The sequence below is a fragment of the Scyliorhinus torazame genome, chromosome 10 (assembly GCF_047496885.1).
Source record: "Scyliorhinus torazame isolate Kashiwa2021f chromosome 10, sScyTor2.1, whole genome shotgun sequence".
NCBI classification, from domain to species: domain Eukaryota; kingdom Metazoa; phylum Chordata; class Chondrichthyes; order Carcharhiniformes; family Scyliorhinidae; genus Scyliorhinus; species Scyliorhinus torazame.
The window spans coordinates 103,633,728-103,655,010 of record NC_092716.1 but is presented as its reverse complement, the minus strand read 5'-3'; the positions used below and the strand labels follow the sequence as shown (position 1 = coordinate 103,655,010).

Here is a 21,283-nt window from a genome sequence, read left to right as displayed (position 1 = left end):
GCAGGCAGTCAGAACAGACGACCCCCCCCTCAACTGTCAGCTGCCTGGACCTATTAAAGCCAGTGTGGCTAGGCCCAGGAGCAGGTCCATGAGGAGGAGCCCCCCCCCCCCCCCCCCCCCCCCGCATCCCCCATCACCCTCAACACTGGGTCCCCGAAGATCAGGAGTGTGTGCAGAAGTGCAACCAAAAAGAAAGTAACACATTTTTCAGAAAACTGAAAAAGGGGATGCAGCTGAGGATAACTTACAAATGCATGGTCTACAGACTCTACAAGGTCGCGAAAACAACATGCATCTTGGAGAACGTGTACCAATGCAATGGTTATATGAGACTGCTGCAAACAACACCCTCCACCCCATGCATGTGCGCGTGTGTGTGTCCTGATTACACATGAAGAACATGCAATTGAGTGAGGTATAAGTCAACAAGACTCACCGCACCCTGGAAAAGAAAAGAGAGAACAAGAGAAACCATTGAGTAAAAGTAAGATTCAAAAGTTGTGTGAAATCACATCACTGAGCTCAAGAGCTGCAGCTGATTCACTTTGCCATCATTAACCAGCTCCATTGATTCCACAATTTCTCAAAAATTACCACCCTGCACTCACTGCCTTTCTGGCATTATTACAGTGAAAATATTTCCCATCAATTGCAGTGAAACCACAATATACAATGATTCAGAAATAACCTGGTGTTGTTCCTACCTGCAAATTCAACAATGTAATTGACTCGAGTTGGAATCTTAAGAGTCGAGTGAGATACCTCACAGATATAAACAGTCCCAGCTGGACCAGGCTGTGGCTCTTCCAAATAACTGGAAACTTCATATAGTCCCTTGGTATTTTTCGTGCTGTATGTCTTTACTCCAGCAGTAAGGCGTCTACCATCTTTACGCCAAACAAGATTGTAAGCATCAGGATAGAACTCAGAAGTTTGACACCGGTACATTAGAGAGCCATTTGCAGAGGGCACTGACAAAATCTTCAGAGGATCTGGAGGAACTATAGAAAAAATAAAAAACAAAGGCATTTCTTAATTTCCAAGTTGGTATAATTTCCTGATATATTGCTCCGAGCGCCATTTCACAATATTGCAGTTGCACTTTACCTATGAATATCTTTTTGTGTCATGACCATTTTAAGATTCTATTCTGTTGTTTTAAATTCAAATTAGCTGAGATCAATAAAAACTTTAAGCTATTTCTGACTTTTTTCCAAAATATTGGACAGAATTCCTGGTCCCCAAGCTGCGTGTTTCTCGGACCCGTGCCTTTTCTGGCGGCAGCATTCTATCTTCCCGCCGCTTGTCAATGGGATTTCCCATTGAAGCCACCCCATCCCAAAACCTGCTGCTGGGAGAGCATTGCCAGTGGGAAACGTAACTGGAGAATTCGACCATTCTTTCAACAAGAATGGTAATCACTAATTTCAAACTTTGATGTATGCTGCCACAGATAACATCCCAATAGAAGGCCCAGCACTGAATCTACAGCACAGAAACAGGTCATTCAGCCAAGCTAATCTATGCTGGTGTTTATACACCTCAAGACCTTCTTCCCAGTCTGCCTTATATCTCTCTATTCTCTTCTTCATGTTGCATCAACCCTTCCTTAAAAGGTAACGATGCTATCTTCTTCAAGTAATGGTAGATTTTGCATTTACAAGGTCATAAAGGAGGAAATTGCTGGACTTTGTGTCCAGGGGCATGCAAGCAGGATTAAAATACAAACAGGTAAATTAATTTTGATTTAAACACCTTCACAAAATTGGTGACAAATGGCCTTAAAGCAGGTCAAAAGATGGAATTTTAATTTCCACTGTCTAAGTGTAACTGCATTTGGCTATTCTGCACTTGATCTGGGTGGTGCATCACTCCTAGAATGAGGTATGGAGGGCTAACACTGGGTGCCTAATGGGAAGATTTGTATTCTGCAGAATATTTTGCTACATATTTTAGGAGCTAACCCTAAAATATTTGCATCTAATTGTGTCCAAGGTAAGATGAAATACACACATCACTATCAAAGTTGAACTTCCGTTTACTTAACCACTTTCACAATGATCCAAATCACTTTGCAGCCAACAAGCGACACAGGAACGTAGTTGACCACAGCAAGTTTCCATAAACAAATAGATCAATTTTTTAATGATTTTGGTTGAGGGATATTTGTTGGCCAGGGCACTGGCCTTCTCTTTAAAAAGTATGCCGAGATCTTATATTTTCTTTTTTTTAAAAATATTTTTATTCAAATTTTTCCAACAATTTTTAATAACAAACAAACCTCCCCCCCCCCCCCATAACAAAAGGAAGTAAGAACACAAACCCCACATTCAAAAATAATAAACTACATATACATTGGGTTTCTCCCACATATATTAACCCCTCCATATAACATTCAACAGTACCCTTGGGGACCCCCCCCCCCCAAATACCCCCCCGAAAGAGACATCCCCCCCTCCCCCCCGGGTTGCTGCTGCTGCTGACCTCCTCCTAACGCTCTGCGAGATAGTCTAGGAACGGTTGCCACCGCCTGAAGAACCCCTGTACAGACCCTCGTAAGGCAAACTTTATCCTCTCAATGAACTCTGCCATGTCATTTATCCAGGCTTCCACGCTGGGGGGCTTCCCGTCCTTCCATAATAACAAGATCCTCCGCCGGGCTACCAGGGATGCAAAGGCCAGGGTACTGGCCTCTTTCGCCTTCTGCACTCCCGGCTCTTCCATTACCCCAAATAATGCCAACCCCCAACTCGGCTTGACCTGGACTTTCACCATCTTGGACATAGTCCTCGCAAGGCCCCTCCAAAACCACTCCACAAAGGCTCGATTGCCAACGCAAACAACAAGGGGGACAGGGGGCACCCCTGCCTCGTCCCTCGGTACAGCCGAAAGTACTCCGACCTCCGCCGATTCGTAACCACACTCGCCACCGGGGCTCTATATAGGAGCCTGACCCACCTGATAAACCCCTCCCCGAACCCAAAACTCCGCAACACTTCCCACAAATACTCCCACTCCACCTGGTCGAAGGCCTTTTCCACGTCCATAGCTGCCACCACCTCCGCCTCTCCCTCCACCGATGGCATCCTAATCACGATGAGGAGCCTCCACACATTGGTGTTTAGCTGCCTGCCCTTTACAAATCCCATCTGGTCCTCATGACCAGAACATGTGGACCTGATTTGCCGAACTCCCCGAGCACCTCCCACATCTGTCCTCCACCCCAAAGAACCTACTCATCCTCGCCCCGGTCATATGCGCTCTGTGAACAACCTTGAATTGTATTAGGCTGAGCCTGGCGCAAGAGGAGGAAGAATTAACCCTACTCAGGGCATCAGCCCACAGACCCTCATCTATCTCCTCCCCAAGCTCCTCCTCCCACTTGCCCTTTAGCTCCTCTACCGCGCGGCCTCCTCCTCTTCTTTCAGCTCCTGGTAGATCGCCGAGACCCTGCCCTCTCCAACCCATACACCCGAAATCACCCTGTCCTGAATCCTCTGTACCGGGAGCAACGGGAATTCCCTCACCTGCCACCTCACAAACGCCTTCACTTGCATGTACCTGAACGCATTTCCCGGGGGTAACCCAAACTTCTCCTCCAGCGCCCCTAGGCTCGCAAACGTCCCATCTATGAACAGGTCCCCCATTCTTCTGATCCCTGCCCTGTGCCAGCTCCGAAACCCCCCATCCATCTTTCCCGGGACGAACCGATGGTTCTCCCTAATCGGGGACCAAACCGAGGCTCCCATCTCGCCCCTATGCCGTCTCCACTGCCCCCAGATCTTCAACGTTGCCGCCACCACCGGACTCGTGGTGTACCTTGTCAGCGAGAGCGGCAGCAGTGCCGTCACCAGCGCCCTCAGGCTCGTGCCCCTGCAGGACGCCATCTCCAGCCTCTTCCACGCTGCCCCCTCTCCCTCTATTACCCACTTACGGATCATCGCCACGTTGACTGCCCAGTAGTAGCCACACAAATTCGGCAGCGAATCACCCCAGGGACACAGTCCTCAATTCTCGTGGCCAGCACTTTTGCCAGCAACTTAGCAGTGGGTCCTTCTCCCTCTTCAGAATCAACGAGATCAGCGCCCCGGACATTGTCGGGGGCAGGGTTCCCTCCCTCCCTTGCCTCATTGAGAGTCCTTACTAACAGCGGGCCTAGCAGGTCCACATACTTCCTATAAAACTCAATCGGGAACCCATCAGGCCCCGGGGCCTTCCCCGCCTGCATGTTCCCCAATCCTTTAATCAGCTCCTCCAACCCAATTGGCGCCCCTAAACCAGCCACCTCCTGTTCCTCCACCTTCAGGAACCTCAGTTGATCCAAAAATTGTCGCATCCCCTCTTCCCCCGCTGGGGGCTCAGATCTATACAGCTCCTCATAGAAGTCCTTAAATACCTCATTCACTCTCGCCGCACTCCGCACCGTATTTCCACTGCTATCCTTAACTACACTTATCTCCCTCGCTGCCACCCTCTTATGAAGCTGGTGTGCCAGCATCCGGCTCGCCTTCTCCACATACTCGTACGTCGCCCCCTGTGCTTTCCTCCACTGTGCCTCTGCTTTCCCTGTGGTCAACAGATCAAACTCCGTCTGGAGGCTTCGCCGCTCCCTAAGTAGCTCTTCCTTGGGGGCCTCTGCATATCTCCTGTCCACTCTTAAGATCTCCCCCACCAGCCTCTCCCACTCCCTGCCCTCTCTCTTCTCCCTGTGGGCCCTAATGGGGATTAATTCTCCCCTGACCACCGCCTTCAACGTCTCCCAGACTACCCCCACCTGCACCTCTCTGTTGTCATTGGCCTCCAAGTCTCTCTCAATGTACCCCGCACCCTTCTGCACACCTCCTCATCCGCCAGTAATCCCACATCAAGACGCCACAGCGGGCGCTGGTCCCTCTCCTCTCCTAACTCCAGCTCCAACCAGTGCGGGGCGTGGTCCGAGATGGCTATGGCCGAATACTCCGTTCCTTCCACTTTCGGGATTAGCGCCCTACTCAAAACAAAAAAATCTATCCGGGAGTAAGCTCTATGAACATGGGAAAAGAATGAGAATTCCCTGGCCAGGGGCCTGGCAAACCTCCATGGATCCACTCCCCCCATCTGATCCATAAACCCTCTAAGCACCTTGGCCGCAGCCGGCCTCTTCCCTGTCCTGGATCTGGAGCGGTCTAATGCTGGATCCAGCACCGTGTTGAAATCCCCCCCCCCCCATTATCAAGCTTCCTGCCTCCAGGTCCGGAATCCAACCCAGCATGCGCTTCATAAATCCGGCATCATCCCAGTTCGGGGCATATACGTTTACCAATACCACCCACGTCCCCTGCAACCTACCGCTCACCATCACGTATTGACCTCCATTGTCCACTACAATATTCTTGTCCTCAAACGACACCCGCTTCCCCACCAGTATTGCAACCCCTCTGTTCTTCGCATCCAGCCCCGAGTGGAATACCTGTCCTACCCATCCCTATCTCAACCTAACATGGTCTGCCACCTTCAAATGTGTCTCCTGAAGCATGACCACGTCTGCCTTCAGTCCTTTTAAGTGCGCGAACACCCGGGCCCTCTTGATCGGCCCATTCAGGCCCCTCACATTCCACATTATCAGCCGGATTGGGGAGCTTCTCACCCCCCCCCCCCCCCCCCCTGCCGACTAGCCATCTCCTTTTCTAGGCCAGTCACGTGCCCGCGCCTCCCGCACCCTCCAGTCCCACAGACGGCGGACCCCCGCCCCGACCACCTTTCCTATTTCCAGTTCCCCATTGGCCAATGCAGCAGCAACCCTATACCCCCCCTCTCCCCCCCTCCCCCCGCTAGATCCGTATCTAGCTCTTTTGCTCCCCCATAACACTCCCGTAAGTCAGCTGACTCCTGCTGACCCTGGCCTCTCCCGCCTTCCCATCGACCCCACAGTGTGGGAATCCCCCCTCCCCCTCAATCAGTGTACGCTCCTCCAACCCCCACCGCCTTCCTTCCCTAGCGTGGGAAAAAGCCTGCGCTGTCCTGAGCCGGCCCCGCCCCCTCTGGCGCAGCTCTTTTTGTGGCCTTATCTCAATTCCCCCTTCCCCGGGCCTCCCCTCCCTCCACCACCGGCGCCCACACTCTCCCACAGCCTCCTCATCAAATCCCTTGACCCATCCCCATCCAGCACCCAACCAACTGAACATTCCCACATGCAGTTAAAACCATATATATATATACAGCAGACATCCCCCCCACAACCCCAGTCTCTCAATTTGAGTCCAACTTTTCTGTCTGTGTGAAGCTCCAAGCCTCCTCGGGCGTTTCGAAATAGTGGTGCCGATCTTGGAATGTGACCCACAATCGCGCTGGCTGCAGCATACCGAACTTCACCCCCTTCCGATGGAGCACCGCCTTGGCCCGGTTGAAGCCAGCTCTCTTCTTGGCCACCTCCGCACTCCAGTCCTGATAAATTCGGATCTCCGTGTTCTCCCACCTGCTGCTCCGTTCTTTCTTGGCCCATCGCAAAACACACTCTCTGTCCATAAAGTGGTGAAACCTCACCACTACAGCCCTTGGCGGCTCGTTGGCCTTGGGTCTCCTCGCCAGGACCCGGTGAGCCCCATCTAGCTCCAGGGGGCTCGAGAAGGCTCCCGCACCCATCAGCGAATTGAGCATCGTGCTCACATATGTCCCGGTATCGGACCCCTCAACGCCTTCAGGGAGACCCAGAATCCGAAGATTCTTCCTCCTCGACCTGTTCTCCAGGTCTTCAAATCTTTCCACCCACCTCTTGTGCAGTGCCTCGTGCGCCTCCATTTTCACCGCCAGGCCCAAGATCTCATCCTCGTTCTCCGAGGCTTTTTGCCGCACCTCCCGGATCGCCGCCCCTGGGCCTTCTGGGTCGCCACTAGTTTCTCAATCGGTGCCTTCATTGTGCCAGCATTTCGGTTTTCAGCTCCTGAAAGCAGCGTCTAAGAAACCCCTGCTGCTCCTGCGACCACAGCGCCCATGCTGCTTGGTCTCCACCCGCCGCCATCTTGCTTTTTCTCCCTCTCACTTTTTGCTGCTCCAAGATCACTTTTTTCACTGCTCCACTCCTGGTCCAATCCATATAATGTCGGGGGGACCCTGCTGTCACCTTCCCACACTGGAAGCCGTCGAACAATTTCCATTGGGGCCCCTCTAGTGAGTCCAAAAGTCCGTTCCCAGCGGGAGCTGCCAAACGTGCGACCTACCTAGGCATAGCCGCAACCGGAAGTCGATCTTATATTTTCACCTAAGTGGATAGTCGTGAACTTGGTTTAATGTTTCATCTGGTTTCAAAACCAAGAGTGCTGCTACTGAACAAAGTGTGTTAAATAACATCCCAATCTGCAATTAAAGCAAATCTATGCAATTATAATAAATTAGTCTAGAACCAAGATTTAAAGATTGTTGATTGAAAGTGAAAGGTTGAAGACAAAGGACAGAAAATACAAAAGAATTCCTAGGTTTGAACAAATAGCTATGACAAAGATGTAGTTGCAAAGTGACCAATGTTGGCAACTAAATATTCAAGGTACTTCATTTTTAGACAAGATAGACAAAATATAAAAGGAAGAGGGGTGGCCCTGACAATAAAGGACTGGGTGAAGTGAGTGGAGCAATTAGGCCAGAAAAATTAAGAAGTAGAATCTGTTTAGAAGGAGCTAAGAACATGACATGTTCAGAATGTGGCCAAAAATGTTAATTCTTCCAATAATCCTGGTGGCAGGGGGTAAGAGCAGGAAAGTGCCCTGGTATGTTTTTGTTGCAGAAGGCCAACAGCAAATACACTGCCAAGCATAATCATGGAACAATCCAATGGAAACTCATGGTCACCATGGGAGGGATACCTGAAGGGGGAGGGGGAGTGAAAATATAGCAAGGGGCAGAAAACATTGGTGTGAGTTGTTTGTAGGTTGCTTAGGTTTAGTTGTGGTGTAAGGCAGAGTATAAATCAGAATATTAGAGGTGTATAGAATAAAGATAATGCAGGAGTTGGGAGAACTTTAATCTTTATATAGACTGGCCAAACCAAATTTATAGTAATAGTGTGGAAGGGGGAAAATTTATTGAATGTGTAGAAGGGCGGCACAGTGGTTAGCACTGTCGCTTCACAGGTTCCAGGATCCCAGATTCGGTTCCCAGCTTGGGCCACTATCTGTGAAGAGTCTGCACGTTCTCCTTGTGTCTGCATGGGTTTCCTCCCACAGTCCAAAACGTGCAACTTAGGTGGATTGGCCATGCTAAATTGCCCTTAGTGTCCAAAGAGGCTGTGTGGGGTTGCTGGGTTATGGGTACAGGACGAGGTGTGGGCTTAAGTAGAGTCCTCTTTCCAAGGGCTGGTGCAGACTCGATGGGCCGAATGGCCTCCTTCTGCGTTGTAAATTCTATGTCTAAGAAAATAGTTTTATAAATAGGAACCAACTGGGGAATGGGTTGTCGTGGATCTGGTATTGTGCAATGAGAACGAGTTAATTAATAATCTTGTAGCAAAGGGGCCTTTGGGAAGAGTGGCCATCGATTTTGTTAAGTCTGAAACTAGGGTCTTAAATTTTAAAATAAAATATGCGGCCCAAGATAAATTGGGCAATTACATTAAACGTTATGACTGTGGGAAAGCAATGGCTAGCATTTCAAGAATTAAGACATTGTTTTCAACATTCATTTAAGGTACAAAAAATGTATAGAAAAGGTGGTCTAACTCTGGTTAACAACAGGAGTTAATGATAATAAAAGTTCAAAGAAGAAGCTTACAATGTTACAAATAAGCAGGAAGCCTGCAAATTGGTTCAGTATTAGAATTCAGAAAAGGAGGACCAAGAAATTAATAAGGAAATAAAAAGGAGACTGGATACCCATTAAAAGGAATTGGCAATATATTAATAATAATCTTTATTGTCACAAGTAGGCATACATTAACACTGCAATAAAGCTACTGTGAAAAGCCCCTAATCGCCACATTCCGGCGCCTGTTCGGGTACATAGAGGTAGAATTCAGAATGTCCAAATTACCTAACAGCACGTCTTTCGGGACTTGTGGGAGGAAACTGGAGCACCCGGAGGAAACACACGCAGACACAGGGAGAATGTGCAGACTCCGCATAGACAGTGACCCAAGCCGGAATTGCACGCTGTGAAGCAACAATGCTAACCAGTGTGCTACCATGCCGCATTGCCTTGCAAATGAAAAGAGATTAGTGAAAGCAAATGTGGGCCCATAAGAGGGACACGAAAATGAAATTATAATGGGGAATAAGGAAATGGCATATATGAAACAGATATTTTGTATCAGTCTTTATGGTAAAAAGACACAAAAAAATCTGTAAATAATGGACAACCAAATATCTAGCAAAAATTACTTGAAAATCAATACAAGTAGAAAAATAGGGAAAATTAGTGAGATGAAGAGGTGTCTGTGGACCCCACAAACAGCATCCTTGGGGTTTAAAGCGATAATGAATACATCCAGAATTCATTATATTTGAAAACATTTCCCAAGCATTGGAAGGCATCAAACATAAACCCTGCTATTTAATAAATGAGGATTTTTTTTTTAAAACTCAGGACTATGGGTCAATTATTCTAACATCAGTGGCAGGCAGAATGGAGAATCTGTTAATGGAAGCATGGTAACGGGTCATTTAGAAAATCATAATATGATTAAGCAGAGTCAACATGGATTTATGAAAGGAAACTTGTGTGTAAGAAATCCGTTAAGAGCACCACGAGGGTCAATACTTGGACCTCAGCTATTTACAATCTATATTGGTGACTTAGATAAGGGGATAGAGTTTAATAGAACCAAGTTATAATATAATTTATGATATAAAGTTAGATGGGAAAGTAAGCCAAGACGAGAATGCAAGAAGACTGCAGGAAACGTGGACACGTTGGGTGAATGGACAAGAATTTGACAGATGGAAAGCAATATAGTGGAGATGAAATTGCCCACTGTGGTAGGAAAAGTAGAAAAGCAGATTTTTTTTTAATATAGAGAGGTTGGGAAAATGTTTCCATTTGGAGGACCTGGATGTACTGGAAAGACAGACCGTTAACAAGCAATTAGAAAGGCGAATGACATATGAGATTTTGTGGCCAAGGGATTGAAGTATAAAAGTAAAGTAAGCACTACAGGGTACTGGTGAGGCCGCACCTGGAAGATTGTGTATAGTTTTGGTCTCCTTACTTAAAAAAAGAAATACTTGCCCGAGAGAGGGAACAACAAGGAGGTGTCTGTGGACCCCACAAACTGCATCCCAGGAATTTAAAGCGATAATGGATAAGGGTTCAGAATGGGATGATGGAATTGTCATATGAAGAGAGGTTGAGTAAGCTCATCCTACATTTCCTAGAGTTTAGAAAAGTGTGAGTTGATCTAATTGAAACATATAAAACATTTTTAAAGAAGGGGCTTGACAGGGTAGAAAATGTTCTTGCTGTCAGGGGAACCTAGAACACGGAGCAACAGTATCAGAATAAAGGTTGAGAATAATAATAATCTTTATTAGTGTCACAAGTAGGCTTACATTCATGCAGGGCTGAAATGTGGAGATACTTTTTCACTCAAATGGTTGTGAATCTTTGGAATTCCTTAGCCCGGTGAGAGGTGGTTGCTCAGTTGCTGATTATAGTAAGATAGAAATCAATAGATTTTGGGGTGCCAAGGGACTGAAGGGTTATCGGGACAGGGAATGAAGGGATATGGAAAGGGAATTAAGAGATATTGGGGTAGGAAATTCAGGGATATTGAACAAGGAATAAAGGGATATGGGATAGTTTGTGAAGGCGAGTTGACGTAAAAGGTCAGTCAGATCTAGGTGAATTGTGGAGCAGGCTGGAATGATCAAATGGCCTTGTCCAGCCCCGGTTTTTCACATTTTAATCTTATGTTCGAAACATTGACTAAATGGTGGGCAGCACGGTGGCGCAGTGGGTTAGCACTGTGGCCTCATGGCGCTGAGGTCCCAGATTCGATTCTGGGTCACTGTCCATTTGGAGTTTGCACTTTTTCCCTGTGTTTGTGTGGGTTTCGCCCCCACAACCCAAAAATGTGCAAGCTAGGTGGATTGGCCATGCAAAATTGCCCCTTAATAGGAAAAAATGAATTGGGTACTCTACATTTATTTTTTAAAAAGAAAAAAAAACACTGGCTAAATGGGCCTAATATCCTATTTTGTCGGTATACCAATAGAAATTCTATGCTGTAAATAATTTATGTTCAGCAACATGCAGCATTGATTAAACAATAGCTTGGAGTTTGTGGTCTAAATGGTTGGGTTGAAGCTGAGACTATCAATTCTCTGCCTTTCCATCTATTTTGAACCTTGCGACAAAACAGGAATGCTGAAGAAAATGACTGTATAAAAGTCATTACGCTCTTTGCATTTGCGACGGCCAGTGGGCGGAAGGATTGTGCAACTTTAGGCCAGTAGCTGTTTTTAAACTACACTCAAGTGAGAAATGATGGGTGTTCGCAAAGATCATATAATAATCTTTATTAGTGTCACAAGTAGGCTTACATTTACACTGCAATGAAGTTACTGTGAAAATTCCCTAGTCGCCACATTCCAGCGCCTGTTCGGATACACAAAGGGAGAATTCGGAAAGTCCAATTCACCTAACAGCAAGTCTTTCCGGACTTGTGGGAGGAAACCAGACTCCACACAGACAGTGACCCATGCCTGGAAATAAACCTGGGACCCTGGAGCTGTGAAGCAACAGTGCTAATCACTGTGCTACCGTGCCGCCCACATTAAAGGGCACAGTGTGTGTCACAAATTACATCCCAATGCTGATCCCTAATTCAAACGGCGATTAAAGATTCTTCTCAGAATCAGACCTTCCATTTTCTTCCCCAAATATGAGTTGTTTCGAGCGGGCCAAGGTTTGCAACGTGAATGCATAGTGAATGGTTGGGTTTGAACCCACTGAATTGACAACTTGGGAAGACCATGTCGTTGGCACAAAGATGTTCCGATTTGATTATTATTACCTATTGATTTTCAAGGACAGAAACGTTTGTTCTGTAGATGTGCGAATAATCTAGAGTGTTTCTTACCCATGGGCAATTAGAGATGGACAATACCCAGACCAAAAGAAGACATGTTGGATTGGATGGGGTCAGGTGCGGCGCACCAACCCTTGCAACCCTTTCTCCTTGGGGAGACTCCTGTTGAAGATCACTGTGAAATAATAGCCGTACCGTCAACACGCCTTCAGATAGTTCTTTCGCGCCTTTTAGGGAGGAGTTTTTTTCATGTATAATCCTGGAAATTCGGTGTTAGGGCTGTGATTCTTTATATGTGGCCCGTGAGTTTCAAACAAAATGATCAGTTAACACAGGGGAATGGACAGCCAGTAAATTGCAATTTAATTAATAATTCGCAACAATAGTTAAGGGTGACTGGGAGTGATTGTGGCAATAGTGCTAAACGGGTGATATCAATATTAAAACTTGGGAGAGGTGTGACATGGACTTGGCGATTCGCTATAATCTCTCTTATTCCAAAGATGTACCTCTGACTACAGTGTCATTTAATTTCCCACTAATGTGTAAAATGGACCATGTTGGGTCCGCCGAATTTTATAACCTGATCGGAACATTTTTTAAAACACACAAAGGCAGAAGATCTCCAGAATCCGACACTAACTCGAGTCGGCGGAATATCACAATCCGGTTGTAATCCGCTATACATCTAGAATCTTTCTGACCCGACTGGGATTGCACTGTGTCTTTGGGGAAATCTACTCGTTGGACAGCTGGAGCGAACTCGTTCAAACAAAGCAACTATATCGCTTCAGATACCAAATGAGTTAGGCTCACGGCTGTCTAACGTCAACCTGACGAGATGAATCGTACGGGAGATTCTTTAAAGCCAATAATTCGTCACTCGAAAGTTTCCATGTTAATCAGACCTTTTTTCAACCCAGTTACGCTGACAATGCCTCCAAATTATCAGCAAGAACATTGGAAATATCGGTCATCTTCTTCCGAAGTAGAGTCATATTCAATTCGCAACGTTAATCCTGCTTCTCTCACCACAGCCACGGCCAGGCCGGCTGAAGATTTCTAACATCTCCAGATTTCATTTTTATTCTACAAAAGATTCCGACCCGCAACCTTGGACAAGGTTTACACTTCCATGTTGCCAAGGCTGCAATTTTCATTTCTAAAAGTCCCAGAATATCTTTTTAAAGGGGGGGGGGGAGTAACAAAAAAATGAAAGGTTTTAAACGCGCTGTAACTAGCGGATTTTGATCTAAAAGATAAACGATTCAAAGCTGGAGGGTTAGTTAATGGTTTCACTGGACGGAGGTGAGAGTGATTTCACTGGGCATAAGGCGATGGTGATTTCACTGGACATGAGGTGATGGTGATTTCACTGCACATGAGGTGATAGTGATTTCACTGGACATGAGGGATAGTGATACAGGAGGTGATAGTGATTTTACTGGACATGAGGTGATGGTGATTTCACTGGACTTGTGCTGGTTTAGCTCAGTAGGCTAGGCAGCTGGTTTGTAATGTAGAACAAAGCCTGCAGTGCGGGTTCCCGTACCGGGCCACCTGAACAGACGCTGGAATGTGGCGACTAGGGGCTTTTCACAGTAACTTAATTGCAGTGTTAATGTAAGCCCACTTGTGACAATAAAAAATATTATTATTAATGATTTCACTGGACATGAGGTGATAATGATTTCACTGGACATGAGGTGAGAGTGATTTTACTGGACATGAGGTGATAGTGATACAGGAGGTGATAATGATTTCACTGACATGAGGTGATGGTTATTTCACTGGACTGGAGGTGATAGAAAATAGCAAACGCTTTACATTTCGCATAGACATCTTGCAATTATTAGAGGAGATTGTGAAATGTATATTTTAAAATGAATGTTGGGGACGTCCAGAACTAGGGGTCACAGCCTAAGAATAAGGGGTAAGCCATTCAGGACTGAGATGAGGAAGAACCCCTTCTCTCAGAGAGTTGTGAACTTGTGGAATTCTCTACCACAGAAAGCTGTCGGGGCCAGCTAGGTGGATATATTCAAGAGGGAGGTGGGCGTGGGTCTTACAGCTAAAGGGATCAAGGCGTATGGAGAGAAAGTGGGAATGGGATACTGAATTTGCCATGGTCAGCCATGATCATATTGAATGGTGGTGCAGGCCCGAAGGGCCGAATGGCCTACTCCTGCACCTATTTTCTATGTTTCTGTTTCTGTGTTATTTTCTGCAGTAAATGGTTACGAAATAGCAATTAAAGCGGAGCTCGGAGCCGCTTTGCGCAATACTGGTTCTTTGCCTTTTTGTTCTGGACTTTCAGCAACAAACGCGCCGAGCTCCCGTGTCCAGTGCGCGATGTCTCAAATTCTGCCAGCTTCCTACCGCAGTCGCAATGCTCGGCTGTGCACTGGGAATATACCAGAATTGAAGCAATGGCCAGCTGTGCACTGGGAATGTACCAGAATGGAAGAAATGGCCAGCTGTGCACTGGGAATATACCAGAATAGAATCAACGGCCAGCTGTGTACTGGGAATGTACCAGAATAGAATCAACGGCCAGCTGTGCACTGGGAATATACCAGAATAGAATCAACGGCCAGCTGTGCACTGGGAATATACCAGAATGGAAGCAATGGCCAGCTGTGTACTGGGAATGTACCAGAATGGAAGCAATGACCAGCTGTGCACTGGGAATATACCAGCATGGAAGCAAAGACCAGCTGTGCACTGGGAATATACCAGAATAGAAGCAACGGCCAGCTGTGCACTGGGAATATACCAGAATGGAAGCAATGACCAGCTGTGCACTGGGAATATACCAGAATGGAAGCAACGGCCAGCTGTGCACTGGGAATATACCAGAATGGAAGCAATGACCAGCTGTGCACTGGGAATATACCAGAATAGAAGCAACGGCCAGCTGTGCACTGGGAATATACCAGAATGAAAGGTCACAAGTGAGAAATTAACGGCAATTAGCTATATCCAGCCCAGCCCTTTTCTGACACTATCCCTCTGTCCGAGATCCCTAAGTAGCCCCGATTGATATAACTTGTAAATTACACTTGTGTTTCCCCGGTCGCTGTGAAAGGTCACTCACCGCTCACATCCAGCTGTTCCCCGGTTCCATTCCCATTTATTTCGCCCTGCACTCTGCAATAATAAACTCCGGCGTCTTCAAAGCGCACCTTGTGAATCCGCAGAATGGCGCTCGCTTTGCTCTCAATGTGGAAGCTTCTCCTGGGATCTTCCTGCGTGTTTAGGAATTCCCGTTCGCCACCTTTCCACCACTGCACTACGATATTACTTTTATCCCTGAACAGAGGAAACGTGCAGTAAAAATTCACCGTCCCTCCTGCGACTGCATTGTTCACATCAAGCATTTGTCCCACTCTGCCAGCTCTGTCCGCTACTATGACAAACAAAAACAAAACAAATTATTTATTTCTGGGAGGAAGAGGGCGAGTGGAATATTTTGGGAAACAACCGCCAACAAGAGTATTTTATCACTCAATTCAAACTATTGCCTTTTTTAATGCTAGAGCGAGCAGAGGAACTACACAAAGAACAATAGAAACCTATCCAAGCTCTAAATTGCGATGTAACGTACATGATTTTTGTCATCTTAATTTGTGTTGTTAAACTGAAGACACAGTACCTGTGAAAGAAAGGGCCAGGATGAGGATGGGCCGAAGTGAGGTTCTTCCAGACATACTGATATTTGGAGCTGAATCCCGGCTGGACACCAGGCCCTCGGCTGGTTTGGGCGGGGCGTGGGTGGAGGAGGGTAACTTTTGTTTTCCAGTTGACTCGATGTTCAGTCGTTCAATGTCAGACTTGCAATCTTGCGATTTCTATACTGAGTGAACTTGGTAGGTGGGGTCCACAGACCATGCTGAGAGCTTTAAGCAGAAATTGCGCGAGTTCAGCTCTCACCAAGTTTGAAAGTATTTTATCTCAAGCTGAAATCAAAGGTCACGCCATGCGAGAAGGGTGTTTGGGGTGTTAGCTTCAGGCCGGTGTTCTGTTCTCTCCGGACATCACACATAACACAGACTTGGCTGCGACATTCACTGCTCCACACAAAACGCGCGCAAGAGGCCCCTCCACCTATCTCGCTTTCAGAGTTACTCTGGTATTTTAGCTGTGAAAGTCTCAGGCAAGCGACCACTCCCAAGTGATGATGGTAGACAAAGTTAGATTTATTTCCTTATATGTTTACACCTCCTACTCCCAGAAGGGTCTCCCACACCTGGGCCTGAGTATTTATAGCGGGGCTGGTTTAGCTCAGTGGGCTGAACAACTGGTTTGTAATGCAGAACGATACCAGCAGCGGGTTCAATTCCTATATCCGCCCCCCCCCCCCGAACAGGCGCCGGAATGTGGCAAAGTAGGCTTTTCACAGTAACGTCATTGAAGCATACTTGTGACAATAAGTTATTATTATTGTTGTGTCTCAGCAGTCCCTGGTTTCAAGGGGTTGATCGTATTCAGGTGAGGCCCTGAGGTTGCAGATCCCTCAGCCTCCTGAAGAATGTCATCCCCCCAAGTCCCATTTCCACGGTAGGAGGGAGGAAATCCTTTGCTCTCTTTGCCCGGGGCTGTCTAGTATCCGCTGTTCTGGATCTGGAGGGTTATAACGGACCGGGGACATCGTTTTTGGCTTGAACGTCTGAGTGGTTCTGCCGTACTTCATCCGGTAGCCATCACCAGACCAGTATCAATATTTTTGTTTGAATATTTTTATTGGCATTTTCAATTATACACAGTAAAACTTTACGTTCAATATTTATAGCACGGATGTACATACAGTTGTTCTTGGTGTTTCCTCCCCACCCCCCGCCCACTTTCCCCCTCCCTGCCCCCTCCTTGGCATCCCCCTCTTTCATTCTGGGTGTTCTGTCCCCTAGCTCTGATTCCCCCCCCCCTTCCCTTTATTTTTCCTGTTGTCGGTCTTGCGGGCTGGGGGGCCTTTCCGCCCCTCCCTCCCCCCACGCTTCTCCCTTATTTCCCCTGTGTTTCCTCCTCTCTTCCTCCCACTTCCGATTAGAGTTGTGTATCTCTGCTTTCTCCCATTTTTCGCTTTTTCCCTAGTCGCTGTTGGCTTCGAACAGGTCTTGGAACAGGCTGATGAATGGACCCCATGCTTTGTGGAAGCGCTCGTCTGACTCTCGGATGGTGTATTTGATCTTCTCCAGGTGGGGAAATTCCACCAGGTCTGCCAGCCAGTCTGCAGCTGTGGGTGGTGTTGCCGACCGGCATCCGGCAGGATTCTCCAGTGTGCGATTAGAGAAGCGAAAGCTAGGGCGTCGGCCCTCTTCCCCATGTGTAGCTTTGGCTGCTCCGATACCCTGAAGATTGCCACTCTCGGGCATGGTTAACTCTCCCCCCCCCCCACAACCTTGGTCATCACCTCGGAGAAGACTGTCCAGAACTGTACAAGTCTGGGGCAGGCCCAGAACATGTGGGTATGGTTGGCCGGGCCTCCCTGGCACCGTTCACATTTATCTTCCACCTCCTGGAAGAACCTGTTCATTTGGGTTCTGGTTACGTGTGCTCTGTGCACCACTTTGAACTACATGAGACTGAGCCTTGCGCAGGAGGAGGTGGAGTTGGCCCTGCTCAGTGTTTCGCTCCAGACTCCCCAACCTAATTTTGTCCCCAGTTCATCTTCCCATTTCCGTCTGGCTTCATCCAGTGGCAGTCTCTCCCTGTCCAGTAGATTTTCCTGCAGTTTTCCCCTTCCTTACTGTCCGTGTTTATCAGGTCCTCTAATACTGTGGTTCCTGGGGTCCTGGGGTATCCTACTGTCTCCTTGCAGAGAAAGTGCTTTACCTGAAGGTGTCTAAGTTCCTGTCCTGTCGGTAGTTCCATGTCCCTTGTCAGTTCGCTCAGTGTCGCTAGTCTGTCTCCCATGTAAAAGCCCCTAACTGTTAGCATTCCCCCACCTTGTCTCCATTTTTTGAAAGTGGTGTTGAGCATGGCTGGTGGAAATTTGTGGTTTCCGCAGATGGGGGCGATGGGGGACATCCCGGTCAGACTGAAATGTTGCCTCATCTGGCTCCATGTCCTTAGTGTAACTACCACCACTGGGCAGCATGTGTGTTTTGTCAGGGGGGTGGGGCGAGTGGAATGGGAGCACTGCCGTGGCGAGCACCTAGAGGGTCGTTCCTTTGCAGAAAGACTCCTCCATCCGCTCCATTCCGTGGTGGGTTCGCGTATCCATCTCCTCTCTCTCTTTGCCTTTTCTGCCCAGTGGTAATTTTGTAAATTAGGTAGTGCCACGCCGACCATGACTTTTCTCCTCTCCAGTGTTGATTTGGGGATTCTTGGATTCTTCACCCCCCCCCCCCCCCCCCCCCCCCAACATAAATGCCATGATCATTTTGTCTATGTTGTGGAAGAAGGCCTTGGAGATGAAGATAGGTGTGGATCTGACTAGGAATAGGAACCTCGGTAGTTTGTTCATTTTGATTGTCTGCACCCTCCCCACCAGGGAAAGCGGGAGTGCGTCCCATCTCAGCAGGTCTTTTTTGACTTCCTCTGCCAGGCTGGTCAGATTCCACTTATGGATCTGTGTCCAATCCCGAGATCCTTTCTCCGATGGTCATGGATCCTTTCTCCGATGCCCGGCGAAATGAGGCTCAACTGTGTGCGCAGTCGACGTCCCACCAAAAGCTCTGCGGGCGTTACCCCAGTGGTTGTGTTCGGAGTGGTCAATAGTAAAAAAGGAAATGGGCGAGCCGGGTTTCTGGGGAACCCAAAGTCTGTTTCCGCATCCCAAGTTTAAACGTCTGCACTGCTCAATCTGCCAATCCGTTGGATAACAGGTGGTAAAGTGCGGTTCATACATGATGGACCTCTTTTTTTTTAGAAAACCGGTGAACTCCAAACTTGTAAAAGTGGTGCCATTGTCTGCGACCAGTACCTTGAGAAACCCGAGAACACTAAAGGATTACCGGAGCTGCTCGATGGTGGCTCATGATGTCGTCAAAGTCATTCAGTGAACATCCATCTATTTTAAATGCACATCCAAAATGATTAAGTACATCGCCCCTTTAAAAGGCCCTGTAAAATCCACATGGAGGCAGCACCATGATCGGCCCGGCCACTCCCATGGGTGCATTGAAGCTGCTGGAGGGAATGTTTGGTGTTTCTGGCACCGTGTACATTGCTTTTCTAATTTCTCAATATCTACGCTTATTGATATATCAGTTGTTAATTTTACAAGCTCAATGTCCAAAAGCAGCAACTCCAATCCGATTCTGAATGGCCCTTGCATCAGCTGGAGCCAGGGCTTGCATTGCTACACCAGGAGGTACGTCAGCATCAGGCTCCATATTACCTTCCTCCAGCTCATCCATTTCTGGCGACAGGACATCTTCCGGAGGGCATTCCTTTGATGTACTTTTCTTTGTATCACAGAATCATAGATTTTACAGTGCAGGAGGCCATTCAGCCCATCAAATCTGCACCAGAGCTTGGAAAGAGTACCCTACTTAAGCCACGCCTTCACCCTATCCCCATAACCAAGTAACCCCACCAAAACCTTTGGACTCTAAGGGGCAATTTAGCATGGCCAATCCACCTAACCTGCACATCTTTGTACTGCGGGAGGAAACCGGAGCACCCAGAGGAACCCCACGCAGACACGCGGAGAAACCCACACAGACAGTCACCCAAGGCCAGAATTGAACCCAGGTCCCTGGAACTGTGAGGCAGCAGTGCTAACCACTGTGCCAACATGCCACCCTATGCGCTGTCCATGCTGAATGGCAAGATTCTACAATGCACAACACACAACAATCTTTGAGACTATCTCTGGTGCATACTGTAATGTGCTCCCTGAACTGACATGTCCAGACATCGAGAACGTGAGTTCAAAACACCAATTGTCCTCTCCACTACCTGACATGTTGCTACATGCGCATGTTGTATCGTTTCTGTACTTCATTGTTGGTCCTCCAGAATGGTGTCATAAGCCATGTTCTCAACGGGCACCCCTTATCGCCCAGTAACCATCCTTTAATTCCTGGTGATGTTGTCATGGACTGGTATAACATTGAGCTTTCAAGGACAAATGAGAGGCCACGTTGGATTTGGTTTTGGGTAATGAACCAGGCCAGGTGTTGGATTTGGAGGTAGGAGAGCACTTTGGGGACAGTGACCACAATTCGGTGACGTTTACGTTAATGATGGAAAGGGATAAGTATACACCGCAGGGCAAGAGTTATAGCTGGGGGAAGGGCAATTATGATGCCATTAGACGTGACTTGGGGGGGATAAGGTGGAGAAGTAGGCTGCAAGTGTTGGGCACACTGGATAAGTGGGGCTTGTTCAAGGATCAGCTACTGCGTGTTCTTGATAAGTATGTACCGGTCAGACAGGGAGGAAGGCGTCGAGCGAGGGAACCGTGGTTTACCAAGGAAGTGGAATCTCTTGTTAAGAGGAAGAAGGAGGCCTATGTGAAGATGAAGTGTGAAGTTTCGGTTGGGGCGATGGATAGTTACAAGGTAGCGAGGAGGGATCTAAAGAGAGAGCTAAGACGAGCAAGGAGGGGACATGAGAAGTATTTGGCAGGAAGGATCAAGGAAAACCCAAAAGCTTTCTATAGGTATGTCAGGAATAAGCGAATGAATAGGGAAAGAGTAGGACCAGTCAAGGACAGGGATGGGAAATTGTGTGTGGAGTCTGAAGAGATAGGCGAGATACTAAATGAATATTTTTCGTCAGTATTCACTCAGGAAAAAGATAATGTTGTGGAAGAGAATGCTGAGCCCCAGGCTAATAGAATAGATGGCATTGAGGTACGTAGGGAAGAGGTGTTGGCAATTCTGGACAGGCTGAAAATAGATAAGTCCCCGGGACCTGATGGGATTTATCCTAGGATTCTCTGGGAGGCCAGGGAAGAGATTGCTGGACCTTTGGCTTTGATTTTTATGTCATCATTGACTACAGGAATAGTGCCAGAGGACTGGAGGACAGCAAATGTGGTCCCTTTGTTCAAAAAGGGGAGCAGAGACAACCCCGGCAACTATAGACCGGTGAGCCTCACGTCTGTAGTGGGTAAAGTCTTGGAGGGGATTATAAGAGACAAGATTTATAATCATCTAGATAGGAATAATATGATCAGGGATAGTCAGCATGGCTTTGTGAAGGGTAGGTCATGCCTCACAAACCTTATTGAGTTCTTTGAGACGGTGACTGAACAGGTAGACGAGGGTAGAGCAGTTGATGTGGTGTATATGGATTTCAGCAAAGCATTTGATAAGGTTCCCCACGGTAGGCTATTGC

The 21,283-nt window shown here is 47.5% G+C and overlaps 1 protein-coding gene across 2 annotated transcripts in view; it reads right to left on the bottom strand.

The window, feature by feature from the left end:
* LOC140430823 (programmed cell death 1 ligand 1-like) overlaps nucleotides 1–16,150 on the bottom strand; it is a 33,548-nt gene extending 17,398 nt beyond the window's left edge. The window contains exons 1-3 of one of the 2 annotated variants that reach the window (XM_072518546.1): nucleotides 15,648–16,150; nucleotides 15,090–15,398; nucleotides 705–1,001 (exon numbers count right to left, since the gene is read on the bottom strand). In XM_072518546.1, the coding sequence (XP_072374647.1) occupies nucleotides 705–1,001; nucleotides 15,090–15,398; nucleotides 15,648–15,702 (661 nt within the window). In that variant the 5' untranslated portion in view covers nucleotides 15,703–16,150. Of the gene's footprint in view, nucleotides 1–704; nucleotides 1,002–15,089; nucleotides 15,402–15,647 lie in introns of both variants that reach the window. The other variant, XM_072518545.1, reaches the window with a different exon arrangement.
* Between the last annotated feature and the right edge of the window lie 5,133 nt (nucleotides 16,151–21,283).